The 15,443-nt window shown below is 39.8% G+C and overlaps 1 protein-coding gene across 1 annotated transcript in view; it reads right to left on the bottom strand.

Moving 5' to 3' along the window:
- The window catches only part of LOC126651122 (uncharacterized), a 63,547-nt gene that overhangs the window by 26,947 nt on the left and 21,157 nt on the right, over positions 1-15,443 (bottom strand). The window contains 5 exon segments of the mRNA XM_050336693.1: positions 4,375-4,447; positions 11,197-11,432; positions 12,296-12,479; positions 13,765-13,931; positions 14,405-14,596. Of these exon segments, the coding sequence (XP_050192650.1) occupies positions 4,375-4,447; positions 11,197-11,432; positions 12,296-12,479; positions 13,765-13,931; positions 14,405-14,596 (852 nt within the window).

Raw genomic sequence — 15,443 nt, 5'->3', positions numbered from 1 at the left:
ACCCACAACTGCCCCCTTTGCACAAAGACTGCTGCTGCCCACTCACATCAGTGCTACAGTCAGAGGTAAAGTATACACAGCACATTGTGAGCATGTCTTCAATCAATCCTGGCTTCACACGATAGTTTCCTTTGGAGAGCATGGCACCGAAAGGGATTTTGTTACACGCGATTTAGGTGATACAAAGAAAAACATTGGTAATACTGCCTTCCAACTTTTAAAACCAATAGGCAGTATAGCATTGGGAGTTTGTTATTAAATGACATTGCAACAGGCCCAGATTTAATACTAAAGCTAAAGAGAAGCTTAAGGCTTTATCAATGAGAATGCTGATTGAGATTAGCTTGTCAAAAAATCAACAACAAACCAGCAAAAGTAACTGTAGGTCATTCTGTGAAAAGCTTTTTGCCGTCTTGGACTTTGCTAAATACCAAGTAGGACAAGCCACTATTTACAAAGACATTTTTTGTCTCCTAAATGGAATATTTCTGTGAAATACATGTATGTAGAAGAGGTTAATGTTATATTTTATTTGTAGCCCATGAAAAAGACAGGTTTCTCTCCCATATGTATCAGTTTGCAGTGTAGAAGTTATTTATTTTCCCTCCTGGAAGAGCAGTGAACACTGCCACCAAGACAAGGGCCATGAAAAACCAGATTTGCCAGCTGTGCGAGACCGCCCATGCCCTGCTGTGACTGCAGTGGCAATCTCTGAGATCAGTGAGTGCCGGGTGTGCTTCAATGGGACTGTGCACAAGGCAGGTCTGGACAGCCACGCTGAAAACAAGATCCACTCTGGGGAATTTACACAGCTCAGCTGGGGTTAGGGTTAGGGTCTAGTTCTCGTTATAAGCACCACACAGGGGGTGAAATGGAGTGGTACTTGACTACCTGAGAAGTCTCTCCAGAAAGTAACTGCCATGGGTAAACGGTGGAAATGTAGCAAAACGCATAACGTTGGTTTGAAGAAACTGGGAGGGGGACTTGAAAACGAAAGCTATGGCCTCTTCCAGTGATCTTGTCTGATGGACAAGCGTTTGGAAAACAGCTTTTCTTGTGTCCCTGTGCACTGCAACGAGGGTGCAGGAATATGAAGAGCCCAGGCACCTCAGCTTGTGACTTTTGCAGCTGATGCTGCCACTGGCTCCCAATGTTGCTGGTGTCTCAAACTAGCCCTGTTGAAAAGTTGCAGCAAAATAGCTTCCTCCAGCTGATTTTGAAGAAATAGTGGGTGCATTTATGAAGATTTATGACCACCATTAAACTTTCTCTGTTTTAGATCCAGAGATAGAGGCAGTCATATAGCTGTTAAGTATTCTGCTATATTTGGAATAAATACAAAAGGGAAGTTGCCCTAGTGTAAGAGCTAACCTATCTAATATGCAAAAAAGGGCTTTTCACCCCAGCCTGAAAAGGATCAGTTTTTCTCAAATAGGCATTTCTGCTGCCTGTGCAAGGAAAGAAGAGAAAAAAAGAAATGTCTGTAACTATCTAATTAGCAACATAATTATATAGACCTCCCCAAAGAATAACATCCTGAAACTGGGCTCCGTGTTTTCCTGTGACACTGAAAAAGAGTATCTGGGTTCCTGTCTAGTGCAAAGGGAGATGAAAGGTGTCAAAGTAAGACCTCTTAGTGGCCTCCAGGAGCCAATAATTTGGGGTATGACAATCAAATGCAAACACTACTTTTGACTCAAGAGCCAGATCTCTAAGCCACAGACCTCATGAACCACAAATATCTTGGGAGAGTGGGCCAGCTAAAAGCATGGTTCAGCATTCATCCTACCCAAAAGCATTTATTATAAGCCATTTGTGAGGACATATTGTTGATCCAGATGAAACTTTGGACTGGTCTGATATCATTATTCTTATAAATTTTCACAAGAAAAATTTAGTCAAACTCAAACATTCTTAGAAATTGCAACAGCTATGTCTTAGGAATGATATGTACTACTCAGATTGTAGTTACCTGATAGTCTATATAATGTGGGAGCAAATCCTTCTGGTTCATGAGTAAGCCTTATTCCTAACAGACTTAAATGCTTATTAGCAGCCTAATACTTTTTCTTACACCATGTACAAATACAGTTTTTTGTCTGACACAAAGAGAAAAGGTCAAGAAATCATGGTTATGGATGATTGCCACACCTAACCTATAATAAAAAAACCAAATCCTATGTTACTTGGGCGTTGTGGGCTGTGGGTAGCAGTCCTCTGCACAAGGAGGACACATTGCCTGTCCAGTGCCACAGCTAAAGAAAAGCAAAGCATACTCATCTTTGACAGGCAGTCTTCCAAAAAACAGCTTGCTCTAATCAGACTCTGACTTCAACAAAGCACCAATGGCTCTTTGCAACTGGAATTATTTCTGGGCCATCTTTCAACTCTCTGTTGTCATCTCTGTCTCTCTTAACAACTAAAATCGTACAGAAATAGTGATTAAAACAAATAAATGTGAGTGGGAAATATGGTTTTTTCCCAAAATATTTTGAGCCAAACATATTCTAAGTATTTGCAAATATTTTAACAAATGCATTAATTACATGACAAATACATTCCCACAAAAATATTTTTAAAAAGTCACTGTTGAGCAAAGACTAATTCTGGGAAACTAAATATCTGCAGATAAACTGCTATTTCTCTGCAGAAACAAAGACAAGTAGGCCTAACTAGTTATCTCTGCTTTCTTCTTAAATTATTGTTGCTACGTTCAAGCAACTATTCATATGCAATGAAATGCATAGTTTAGAATTCCTCACTATCCCTTCAGTCTCCACTTGTCATGCTGCCCATAAATGCACTTCAGCCTAAACCACTCTGAATTTTGTACAGACTACGAAGTGAGCTTTGCTGTACATGTCAATACCTCTCTCTTCCATGACATTTTTTGAACAGATGCCTTTGTATCTCTTCCTCTGAGGACTTCTCTCATAGTTCAGGTGTTGAAAACTCGCTGTAAAATTTTTTTGTCAAGAACAGAAGCATTGCCACATAAGAATTCTACTACGCTCTCACAGTGGTTTTCTCATTCAATATAATGCTTTTTAAGAGTCTCATTTCTTTTGCTGTGTATCACACCACTGATACTCACTGACTCTGCTGTGACACAGGTAATTTTCTCCTGATTCTCAGAGAAAAATAAAATGTGGTGCTCTGTTGCACAATAAAGAAAGGCAACTGGGATGGGGAATGGATGAAGCAGATCTTCACAGATCCTGTCACCTAGCACTGCTTCTTCTGGCTCTTGATAGCAAAGACCTTCCTTTCCATCTGGCTTTGGAAGCAAATCTCCAGTGATAGAGCTTCAAACTTGAAATTAGGTGAACAAGTATCTGCTCAAAATGAAGATATGGGATAAGGACTAATAAAAGATAAAGAGCTAAGATAAATAGTTATGGATTTCTGAAAGATCTTTTGTCCTTAAGAATGTAAAGAGCATAATTTCCAAACACTATAAAATGCTGAGAAAGAGATAACTCTCCATAATTTTAAGTCCAGAGGCAGATAGTTGGTTATCAGCTCTGCAGGTGGTTATCTTGATGCTATTGGCTGTCAGGGCAACTTAGGTATTCCCTTGTTACCATTTATGCCAGAAAGCAGTTCATTTGAGATTAAAAAGAAAGTGAGGAAATTGAACTGTCCTTTCACTTTTCTCTGAAGATGTGCTGTTTTCAAGAAAAGGCAATATCCCTGTGCTAGGCTCAATGGCAGGAAAGCAACAAATGAATAGTAATCTCCATGGAGATAAATATCTTTGATGTGTTCAGTTGGTATTATTTAACATGCAAAGGTTCATATTCACTTCCTTTCTATTGTGTTCCTGTCTTGTCCTTCCCTTCTGAGGCAGATATTTGGGTTAATCTTCAGCTCACTTTCTCCTGAGTAACTGCTAAGACTTTTCTCCTCTCTTCCTCTTTCACCCATTCCACCAAGTCTTCAGAAACATTTTAATGGCACTTATTTATCCTGAAAAGTCTACTTCAAATACATTCCAGTAAAGTTTTGACAGAAAAAAAATATTGTTTGACAATAGGCTATATAATGCTTCTTTTACCTTTTTTTAAAGAAGTAAAAGGAAATTCAAAAACTGCAACTGAAATTAACACTTGAATTTGTTCATCAAAACTTGCTCTAAACCTTGTTAGTAGTTAAGGTACTTCACAGTACACCTTTGCTATCCACTAATGGTAGCATTCTATAAACCAACAGATATTGTTTATCCAAAACTGTATTCTAAGCATAGTCCACATGCATCAATATTTAAAGCCATGGTGTCTCTTCATACACAGATACCAGTTACAGTGCTTGTTTATGTTCTCTGCTTTCAGAACTGAATTACTGGCAACTGCAAAGAAAGATTGTAATACTCACGTAGATCTGTTTTTCTCAGATTTTTCATTCTTACGATTTTCACGAAGAATGAACTGCACGGGCATTCATCACTCTGCAGAAAAGTGATAAAGTTAATACCTGCAGTAATATTAAATTGCTTACGCTTCATATAACATGCCCTCCCATAAGTGCCTTTTGCAATTTTTAAAGCCACGTAGCAAAGTTGGAAGATAAACTGTTTGCATTGCTTTGGACGTTAAAATCATGTCTATGTAGAGTTAAAAAAAAATGGAAAAAATTAGGAGATATTCACCTGTGTATATATAAGTCATTGATAGAAGAAATAATAGTAAAATGGATAGCACAGTGAAATGGTTTTACAAAATGTTTGGCTTATATAACAGAAAATGTTAATTTAAAAGAAATCTTTATCAACAATTAAGCTGGAAAAATAAGCCAGTAAAGAGTCAGTGTCGCGGTCGAGGCAGGAGGTGACATAGGTTTCAGGATACCAGCAGCTTTTTTATTGCAACAGTACAGCTACCTTTATACAGTTCTGGGTGACACATGTACACACAGCATTGGTTTACCACTATCATAACATGATAGTGTTATGATAACAACTCATGATTGGACACACAGCCACATGTCTTAACACAATAGGTTAGTATTCCTAATAGGAAACCCACTCTGTGTTACAGTTCTATTGTCCCTGGTAAACCCTCTGCCAGGTGTAAGAAGTTCCATCTTCAGTATCTCAGTTTACAGAGAGCCCAGAACCAGCTGGGCTCCACCACAAGTTAGCGTGCATGAGAATCACATCCATCAAACATTTGTAGATAAAGATAAAATAAATTTAATTCTCTTAAACAGTTGTAATTTCACATGGAAAATATACTTTCTTCAGATAATTTTATTTAGTAAAAATTCCAAGTTTCCATTTAAAATCTTTATCAGGATTGTTTCCCAGAAATGGTGAAGAGAAAATACATTACAGGTTGTGAGGAGTTCAGCTTTTGTGACCAGGAAGAGGGAAACAAGAGATACAAAGGATTGCACAGAAACAATCTGTGGTAAAACGTTTAATCACAATGCTGCTGATTTCAATGTCTTATCTATGTTCATAAGCATCATGACCCCAGAAGAAAATGGTACTAGTTAAATGAGCGAGGCACCACCAGCACAAGCACAGTAGAACTTATACAAAAAGAAGCTAACGAAAGCAGCTTTGGAAGAGGTGCTAAGGAAACTTCCCTGCCCAAACTAGGTGACAGATATTTGCAGTAAGTATCACTAGCTGAAACATCAAGCAGAGAAGGAAGGACAAATAACTAGACATGACTCAAACAAATTATTAATTCTTGCAGATTTTAATACCTGAAATTTCAGTTGTTGCTCACTGGAAGAATTACCTAATCCTTCTTCAATTCATTGCTAGCAAAATGATTCCTTTAAATCCTTTTAGGGGCATTGTGTCACTCCTTTTTCCAGTTAGGAATTGATCCAGCTGAGAAGCTGGATACAAATCCTCCTATCATTCTTGAAGCTGACCTTGGTCTGTATTTTACATCTAACTCCAAAACAGAAAGCCATGTTTTAATGTCTTCTATCTGGATTCAGGTTCTGGATGAAATAAATCTCCTGTCCCTTCCCTCACCAAGGACCCTTTATTTTTATTCTCTCTCATGATGCTGTTTCAGTCATTAAGGGCAACAGAAAGAAAAGAGAGGTTTCAGTGTCCTTCCTTGTTTTCTATGCATACTTTCCCTGCAAAGACAGGCTCTGTTCTAAAGGATAAACTTGTAGCTCTTTAGTGTTTCTTTAGCCAGTTTGGTTAGACATTCACACATGTTATTTCTTAAGTCAAAGGGATCCCACATTTGAGGTCTCCAAGCATCAGTCCATATTTCTGTTAACACACCTCTATGTTATGGAGAGAAACTCTATAAACTCCCTTTTACAACCAGGGGTCACAGCATGATTAAATAACTTGCTCATAGGCAAACCAGAGGCTAATTTTAGTTTCAGAGCTGAGAAGAGAACAGAGAATGTTCACTCACTAGAACCCAATGGACCATTTTAGGGCTTTCCCTCCTGGTTATGTTCCACCAAAAAAAAAACCAAACAAACCAACAACCAAAAAAATCACACACACACAAAAACCCAAACCCACACAAAACCAAAACAAAACCCCCAAAAAGCACACAAAAAACAAAAACCACAAAAACACACAAACCCCCCCCCCCAAACCCACACAAAAAGAAACACACGCACACACACAAAAAATCTAAAAACCCCTACCCCTCCCTCCCCCTAGGAAACAAAACCTTCTCAGACATTATGGACAAAACAGATCAAGATTTTTTTCTTCTGTCAATCACACACAAATATCAAACTACGATCATCACCTTTGTGTCCATGATTAATCATTGGTTTTAGGCAGTAACCTTCCTGTGTACATCACAATCAGGTGGCTGCTAGCACAGTTACCTGGACACCACGTGTGTTTATACTCATAGCTGACAGACACTGCACTGTGAAAGATTTGAATCAAACCACAGATTCAGCCCAAATCTACCGTAGGCTCCTCTGAGGCACCTCAGACTGCTTCCCTGCCTCCACGTGAATCACACACTGTGGCTGAACTTCACTACCAAGAGTGCCTCCACAGGACAGCTGATATCAGCAAAGGTATCAGTCACCCTGATAGAAATAGGTAAATACATACATGAAATTGGACTAAAAGCTCACCAGTAATTGGACTAAAAGCTCACAAATCCTCTTGTAGGTGCCACAATCCCAGCCACACCCACCTCAGGCCATGTTCAGTTCTCAAGAGCTTTTGTATTCTTACCTCACAAGCACTCCAGTATGAGCCCATCCTGCTCCCAGCTGCATAAAAGTCAGATACAGATATCACTTCACTGTTAAAGGCAACAGCTGGCAATGATTCATGAAGTACCTCTGCAAACTTGAAGGAGGCACCTGGGGAGCAGCAAGTGGTTTATCCATGCTCCGCCTTCCTCATTGCCTGCAAGGGAAAGTATGAAGAGAGAAGGGGAGGGAATTTGCTGAGTTTATTTGATAGCCAAATACCAGAGGTGTGTGTTTGGGGAAGGCTGTACACACCAAGGTGCCAGGAGTTATCAGCAGTTCAAGATAAGGGAGCAATGACACATAACTTATGCATGGATACCTATGACTTGGTAGCCTAAGCAATTAATGGACCAGAGAAGATAATAGTGGCTATATGTAGGCTGGAGGAAACCAGTTCTACAGCACCCTAATCAGCAAACAAAAATATCATGGATGAACCTGTTGGAGTGAGTCCACAGAAGGTCCATGAAGATGATGAGCGGAAAAGAGCACCTGTTTTATTAGTCTGTTCTGCAGCAGCTGAACTGATGTTTCCTGAGCCATTCCTCTGGGAAAGTCTGACTCAGGGATGAAGGGCTGTTGTAGCACTGAGAGAGACTCTGGAAGATGATGTTTATCCCATAGGTAAAAAACAAAAAAACAACAAGCAAATGCCCCCCCCCCAAAAAAAAAAAAAATCCAACAAAACACACACACAAAACTGCACCGACAACAAAAACAGCACACAATGCAAACAAAAAACTCCCACAACCAAAACCAAAACAAACCAGAACAAAATGCAACAACTCTAATAAACACTGAGAAGATATGGTGCTCACCAACACATATCTATCACACCCCCTTTTCAGCTAGACAAGGAAGAGAAAACAATGCAAACTTGATGAAAGGCTCATGGGTTGAGATAAGGGCAGGGAGAGATCATTCACCAATTACCATCATGTGCAAAGCAGGCCCAACCTGGGGAAATTAGTTTAATTTATTACCAATCCTATCAGAGTAGGATAATGAGAAATAAAACTTAAATCATAAAACACCTCTCCCGCACAACTCTCTTCTTCCCAGGTTTACTCCTGATTTGCTCTACCTCCTCCATCCCAGCAGTTCATGGGGACAGGAAATGAGGGCTGTGGTTAGGTCATGACACATGATCTCTGCAGCTCCTTCATCCTCAGTGGAAGGACTCCTCACACTGTTTCCCTTCTCCAGCATGGGACCTCTCCCATGCAAGATAGTCCTCTATGAACTTCTCCAAATTAAGTCCTTCTCACAGGCTGCAGTTCTTTGCAAACTGCTCCAGTGTGGGTCCCTTCCATGAGGTGCAGACCTTCAGAAACAGACTGCTCCAGCATGGGTCCCTGCCAGAAAACCTGCTCCAGTGTAGGCTCCTCCCTCCCTGGGTCTAGAGGTCCTTCCAGGACCTGCTCTACAACAGGCTTCCCACGGTGTCACAGCCTCCTTCAGGCACTCACTTGCTCCAGCATGGGATTCCCCAGGGCTTGCAGGTAAACATCTGCTCCACCACGGACTTCCATGGGCCAGAGTGGGACAGACTGACTCTCCATGGTCATTTAACAACTGGTTATATAGTTAACAACTGCTCAGCACAGACATCAGGTGAACCTCAGCTCTGAAGCCTGGAGCACGTCCTCCCTCCTTCTTCACTAACCTTCATATCTGCAGGGCTGTTTCTCACATTTCTCATTCCTCTGACTGCAATTGATGCTGCACAGCATTTTCCCCCTTCTTAAAAACCTTATCCCAGAGGCACTACAACTGTCACTGATGGGCTCAGCTTTGGCCAGCAGTGAGTCAACCTTGTAGCCAGATGGCTTTGGCTCTGTCAGACATGGGGGAAGCTTCTGGCTGCTACTCACAGAGGTAAACCCTGTAGCCCCACTGCTACCAAAACCTGGCCATGCAAACTGAGTATAGGAGTGTTCAGTTGAGGTAGGGAATGACTGTGTCACCCCAAATCATCTGAGAAACAACCACTTCTGGGATAACTCAATGAAAGAAAATGGAGGACCAATCTCTAGGCCTCTGTCACCTCTCCTACCCAAGGGGTTTCCTCCAGAGTATGTGCTGGAGGGAGCATGGAGCTGGAGGAAGCCCCTCCCAGACACTGGCTGTCAAGTGCCTCTGCTTGAAGAGAATCTACTAGTAGTCCCAGAACAGGACTTGGGACAAAACATCTAGTGTGAACATATGAAACACCACCTCAGCCTCTGAGAAGATACAGTTTCTGGTTTAGTTCAAATTACCTGAGCTTTTAGGGTGCATCACAAACTCTGAAAAGTGACATACAGAAGGTGGAGCAGGCTGTTCAAGGAATCCTCAGAGAACTGTTTTCATTGTCTCAAATATACAGGTTTTCTGACCAGTCTGAGGCTGGTAAAACCAGGAAGGATCAGGTGCTCACCATTTACTATCAAAAAGTCCACAGGCAAAGTCAAGCAGAGTATCTAATCCTGACAAAAATATCCCCAACAGGGAAAAACAGCTCAAAGTGAAATTGCACCAGAGTACCTCAAGGAACCTGAAGACTTGGAAAAGCAGATGGAATACCCAGATCTTTGCAATAACAGGAGAACTTTGGTAAATATGGTGATACCCTCTATGGCAGGCATTAAGGAGTCAGTCATGATGCCCATTTTGACAGTTCAGGTACCTTATTTTGAGCTCATGAGTGGCAGCTCAGATAAAAAAAAAATGAATGGAATTTTAGAAGATAAGGTTGAAATTGTCTATGTACCTTATTGGAAAATTTGTGGAGAGAAGAGACTTCTGTAGCTCTTGCCTACTCATTTTAGGCCAAGTTCTACAAGGAGTTTAGGGACTCTTTTAAGTCTCATCTTGGCTGACCTTTGACAAACTCTCAGATGCCAGAATCTGCCTTTCTTTCACAGTGGTTCTGTAGGACTATTACCAAAAAGACAGCAAAAAACAACTTTTTAACCAGCTCCAGTTCCAGAAAAGAACACCTCTCTTTCTCGAGTTACCTCCAAGGAAGAATTCACACTAAAAACAGAAGCTACACATCTCTCTCTGCCATACTTTCTTGGCCTTTAGTGTGTTTGTGTGATGTACTGGGATGAAGCAAATAGAATATTGGTGTCTTACTGCATTTCTCCAGTATGGTTCTCTTTGTGTAATTATCATACACCCTGCAATCCCTTTTACATACTATCTCTTTTGATAATAGTTCAATTCACTGTATTGAACAAGCTCCAGATGATGCCGAATCAAAATTGCATTTCAAGGAGATAACTGCAGAACACACATGTGATCTGGGACAGAACGCATTTGATTGTGAGCAGAAATGGCAGTGCTCCTTCAAGACAAAACTGTAAGTTTGATTTAACTGCTAAGAACAGATGTCATCAAAGACCTAAAGGGCCACGGATCTGTACCTCCATTATCTAACACAAATTTGAAAAAATCAAATAAAATATTTATTTCACAACAGTTCATGACAAAAAGCACCTGGAAAACAAAATTCTTTAAAGGCAGAAGGTCATTTAATTCAAGTTATTGAAATCAAGTAAAATTATTTCAATTGAAACTTCATGGTCACCACCTTCTGTGTCTAAAGAGGGCTTTATGGATTTGCTACCAATAGTCCCAATGAAGTGCTAGAATATTTTGCATATGAAAAAATATTAGCAACTAGCCACCAAGACAATAGGAGGTTGACAATAGAGAATGCTAAGCTATTTCCCTATCACACAGCTGGATTTTTGCCTCTTGAACATCACAGTGAGATGGGGTTAACAACACAGAGTGCTGTGTTTGATACCACAGCTCCAGATCAGAAAGCAGGTACTGCTTAGTAAATTAAACTACATGGCATGGAAACAAATACTTCAAGTTTTCATTTTTGAGAAGTTTACTCAGAAGGAGATGGCCCCTGTCAAGAACAGTGAAGTAGCTATCATATGTACTGTCATGGTAAATATTCAGTAAGGGAAAGGAAAATGCTGTTCAAGTAGAGGGTTGTTCTTGTGATACTGTCTGGCTAAGGGCTTGTTTCTTCCGTGCCACAGCCATGCGCAAGGCCTGAAGAATCATGTTCTCATTATTCATGATGTTGTAATTAGTCAGTTTCAGGAGCTTGTTGAAATCTTCCGCTTTCAGTGAGACCTCTCTGGTTGAGTATGGAGAGGAGAAACTGGAGATATCAACCTTGCCCTGTTCCATTTCAGCAGCAGTACGTGCCATGCCTGTCAAGGGAAAAAAGGAATGTGTTTGTACAGTCCCATAGAAATACCATACTCTGATAGAATGCATCAAGAATAATTAGGAGAGATCACAGGTGCAATTACTCTAAGTGCAGTGCTATGATCTCTAAAAAATCTACTTTTGAATAAATCCTATTGGAATGAAAAAACACAAACAATGGTGTTACTAAACATCATTCTGTTGCAATCAGCACCTTCTACTGGCCAGCTCACGGCACATCATTTTATGTGATCACTAGTGCTCAAGTCATACCTGCATGTTCTTGAGCCCAATATAAACTAAAAGGAATAAAGAGATATACATCACAACAGGACAGGAGAAAGCAGAATATTAGTAGTCTTGGAAATCCTCATAAAAGCAATGTCTCAAATAGTCGCCCAGAAGGACACAGTACATATCACTTTATGTACTATTGCTTTGATTTTCCAGCATATTCAACCAACACATTAAATGGCCTAAACAAAAAGCAAAGGGGTCCTCCACAGAACCATTCTATACTGTGATTGTCCCCTAGATCTGACTGTCATAAAAATATATAATCTGAAAAATATGCTTTGTTCTACACATTAAAATAAACATTTGGAAATTACAAGGAAAAAGTAGTTTCCATTCCTTTAATTGAGGAACACATTTCTTCTTTCACTGAATTACACCAAGACTCAAACTAAAATTATGCACAAGATCTCCCCAGATTTTGCAAACAGTTTGAATCATCCCATTTTGCAGTATAATCGCTACTAGGAACAAGCAAACAAAGGATTTTTGTATTGGAATGAGTTAAAAAACACCCAGGAGTGAGAAAGCTCCCCGAGTCATTAAAATTATTTGGGTACTGTTAACTTACCAGGTGTTACATATCTTTGAAAGGTATCATTCACTAATGGAAAATAAAGCAGCAGAGGAGCTCCAGGGGTGTCTGCACCATCAAACATGTAACACTCCTTCAGGTTCTTCTCATCATCCTTCAGTCCAATGCAGGGAAACGGAATTCCCTGCTCTGCAAAGTATGCGCAAGCTTGCTCCAGGGGCTGGTCATGGCCCAACAGCAGCAGCATAAGGAACAGAAAAGACACCCAAGATCAGACTGCTGTCAAAGCCCAGTAATTCATGCCCAATTGCACAAAACAGACTGAGAGCACTGGACAACCAGCAATAATGTGAGCACCTGCAGCCCCAGGGACTGCTTTTCTGTTACCTGAGGACCTATTTGGAAATAGCCTTAACTAAATTTGCAGTCCAAGACAGTAAGATTCACAGTCACATTACCTGTTTATATAGCAGTAGAACTTGTCCATTGACCTCAGTAGACTTAAACAGGATTTTGAGATCAACCTACCCATTTCTATAACCCTGAATTTCAGAAATAACATGAGATTTCAAGCTAACATATTTTAGACCTCAAAATATAGCAGTAAAAACATTCATCAGAAAGCTCATTTGTGATGACCAACTTTTTTAAATTATCTAGCAAAAAAGTATCCCCTCAGTTTGAATTATGTATTTCCAAAAGAATTCTTAGTACAAGAAAAAATATAGTGCAATATATTTTTTTTTCAGCTGCAGTACAGAGATAAGTATTGTTTACGTGGCTTCACAGTGTAAGAGCACCATTAAAGTCTCCTTCACTTGAAAAAATGACAGAACCTTAACCAGTGAAATTTGTGTTTTCAGTGATGTCCCTCAGGGTCAGTTTACAATTACAAGTCTATATTTTGAAGTCTAAATCTGTCCATTTAAGTGGTGAATATCACTTTCAAAATCTATGTAACCATTTTAACCAAATCAGATTCCTGCTAACACAGTAAATGCATTTGATATCTTGTTTTAAGTCCACTATTTAGGGAGAAGAACTGTATTTGTTAAAAGAGAAAAAAATAAAGATGAAGAAATTCTTCACTAACTAGGTTGTTCCTGGACAGCTAAAAAATCACACATCAATATGAAAAACAAATAAAATTTTACATGCTTAAGCAAAATACAGATTAAATTCAGTGTCCAAATCACTAAGTTTTTCAGCTATATTTGTGTTATTAAATCTTACATATAACTATAATACAAGTTGCAGCTTGACCTTTATAACTTCACTGTGCTGCTCTATATTTCACTGGTGAAGCACTTAGGGGTTATTTCAAAAGTAGTTTGGGAAAAATAGTGATATTTTCCTCTCTATACATTTACGTTCCTCTTTTAAGGTTTACAAAGAGCATGTTACTAAATTCAACTAAAATCCACATTTCATAGACATCTGCCTAAAAGTTGAGAAAAACGAAGGAAAAGCTGTTTCTAAGCAAAAACAGCTTTGAGACTTCTCACCAAAGTCTGTGATCCACCTGTGTAATTTAAGTGTATGATGACATCCACTTTCCGCTCTGGTCTCATAAGGGGTGGGTAACTGGTTTCGAAGAAGAAAGCTGCATCCACCAGCTCCAGGTGTTCTGAGTTGCCTCTCAGGTCATTAGGAGAGGTGTCTAGCAAAGTGTCTAAAGAGTAGAAGATTCAGAGCTGTTAGCAAACTGCAGAGACATCCGTTAAGTTAGAAAGCAAAAGGAAGGTGAGCTTCCCTCCCATCCAGAATCTTCCCTTTACTTTAGGGTAGCAAATAGCAATCCTAAAGCTCCTTCAGCCTCTCCACTCACATTTTGTTAGTGTTTCTAAACCCATGAACTGCACCAAAACCTAGGCAGATGTTGCCTATGTGCAGAACCCCAAACTAGCATTTTTCATCCCAGTGAGACTTCCAGTACCAAAACGACCCAAAAATTGAACAGCTATATTACCGAAAGTGAAAGATGTGAGGAGTTACTTAGTTCTCCCTCCTCTCAGTAAACACTAACAGCTAACCATAAACCCCATTCAGTTCTCTTCAGGACATACAAACATCCCTGGCTAGTTCCCAGCCCCTGCACCTGCCACGATGACTGCTGAGACATGTAGGCAGGAGAGGTGTCCACACCTTTCCATTTTGTGAAATGTTCATGCTGGATATACTCATTGTGCATCTGCAGGCCCCTTAGGAAGTTGTGGTACTTGGAGACAGCAGGGCGATCCGTCAGGATATCCCGGAGAGTTGTGGAGAGGCCGCTTGTAGGAGTGAAAACGCACGTGGCCATCTCATAGGGCTTCTCGGGCAAGTCTGGTTGTTCCTCTAGAGATACACAGCATAAATGACATGCAACTGAATTATAACCAGAAATAAGAAGAGGCTAGACACAAAGAGGAGAACAAGTCTGCTGTACCAATGGTAATCATGTGTTCCCATCTCTTGGCATTGCAGTATTTTTCCCTGTGATCTGCTGTGAGTTCTGCTTAATTTCTTGACAAAAATGCGAACTTATTTGTGTTTTCTAAATCCTGATTGGCTACATATGACTAGAGGAACATTTTCCTCATAAAATAATACCATTTTGGTACACATTGAGGTAATTCTCTTTTCCAAGTAAACAACAAACAGGGAAAATAATTATACATTTAAGGGTATTACTGCTTTCAAATTTAATGTAGGTTAAATATGAAATTCAAAGCTTATTTTGAAAAGAATAGAAAACTTTTAGCATTTTACTTTCAAACTGAGTATTTTTACTTTTAAAAACACAGTTTGTTCAAGTGTGGACAGCTGATTTCAACAGAAAATTGCAAATTATTTACATATATCCAAACATAAGAGTTTGGAGGTATTTTCTGAAAACATGGTCCACAGAAACGGGCCTAAGTTTGTTCACTGGCTACGCTTGAATTTTAACATGAAGATGCTCATGAGTATTGTCAAGAAATGGTCTCTCAGCTGGTGTAACAGAGCTCCACTACACTGACTTCATTTGACCTCTACTAAGTCTTTCGGTTTATTTAGATTTTGAGGGAGGGATGTGCTGTGTAGGGCAAATAGATGTTGAAACAGAAACACTCAAGCTTCTCTCTGGTGAAAAAATAGATGACACAAGGCTTTGACAGAAGTATTTCTTTTAAACACAACACTTCAGGGACCACCTTATGTA

This window comes from Myiozetetes cayanensis, unplaced genomic scaffold (assembly GCF_022539395.1).
Source record: "Myiozetetes cayanensis isolate MyiCay16 unplaced genomic scaffold, myiCay2020 scf6-25, whole genome shotgun sequence".
NCBI lineage: Eukaryota > Metazoa > Chordata > Aves > Passeriformes > Tyrannidae > Myiozetetes > Myiozetetes cayanensis.
The sequence above is the reverse complement of the archived record's forward strand: the minus strand, read 5'-3'. Positions and strand labels throughout refer to the sequence as shown.